General features: G+C 68.8%; 1 protein-coding gene across 1 annotated transcript in view; it reads left to right on the plus strand.

The window, feature by feature from the left end:
- Positions 1-14: 14 nt before the first annotated feature.
- PARP6 (poly (ADP-ribose) polymerase family, member 6) overlaps positions 15-478 on the plus strand; it is a gene marked incomplete at its 3' end in the record, with an annotated part of 3,790 nt that continues 3,326 nt past the window's right edge. The window contains 1 exon segment of the mRNA XM_010285039.1: positions 15-140. Coding sequence (XP_010283341.1) covers positions 15-140 — 126 coding nt within the window.

Genomic DNA, 478 nt, shown 5'->3' on the forward strand with positions numbered 1-478 from the left:
GGGGTCCGGGTCTGATGGTGCCACGGGGTCCTGTGCCGCAGGGGACCTGCGCCGCCGACCTGTACCGTCACCCGCAGCTGGACGCCGACATCGAGGCTGTGAAGGAGATCTACAGCGAGAATGCCGTGGCCGTCAGGGGGGTGCTCCAGCTGGCCCCCGCCGCCGGGAGAGCCATCCCCGCGTCCCCGACGGCCCTCCCTGAGCACCCGGCCATGGCATCACTGGGCGGCCCATCCGTGGCATCCCTGGGCACTTGGCTGTGCCATCCCCAGGGCACCCAGACATGGCATTCCCGGGACACCAGGGAACCCTGGGCACCCAGCTGTGCCGTAGCCGGGGCACTTGGCCATGCCATCACCAGGGCATCCAACTGTACTATCCCTGGGGCACCTGGCTGTGCCATCCCCGGGCATCCATCCACAATCCGGGCGCTCTCCGCGTGCCATTCCGGTCTCAGGGGTGCACACACTTGATGCAC

This window comes from Phaethon lepturus, unplaced genomic scaffold (genome assembly GCF_000687285.1).
Source record: "Phaethon lepturus isolate BGI_N335 unplaced genomic scaffold, ASM68728v1 scaffold28974, whole genome shotgun sequence".
Lineage (NCBI taxonomy): Eukaryota > Metazoa > Chordata > Aves > Phaethontiformes > Phaethontidae > Phaethon > Phaethon lepturus.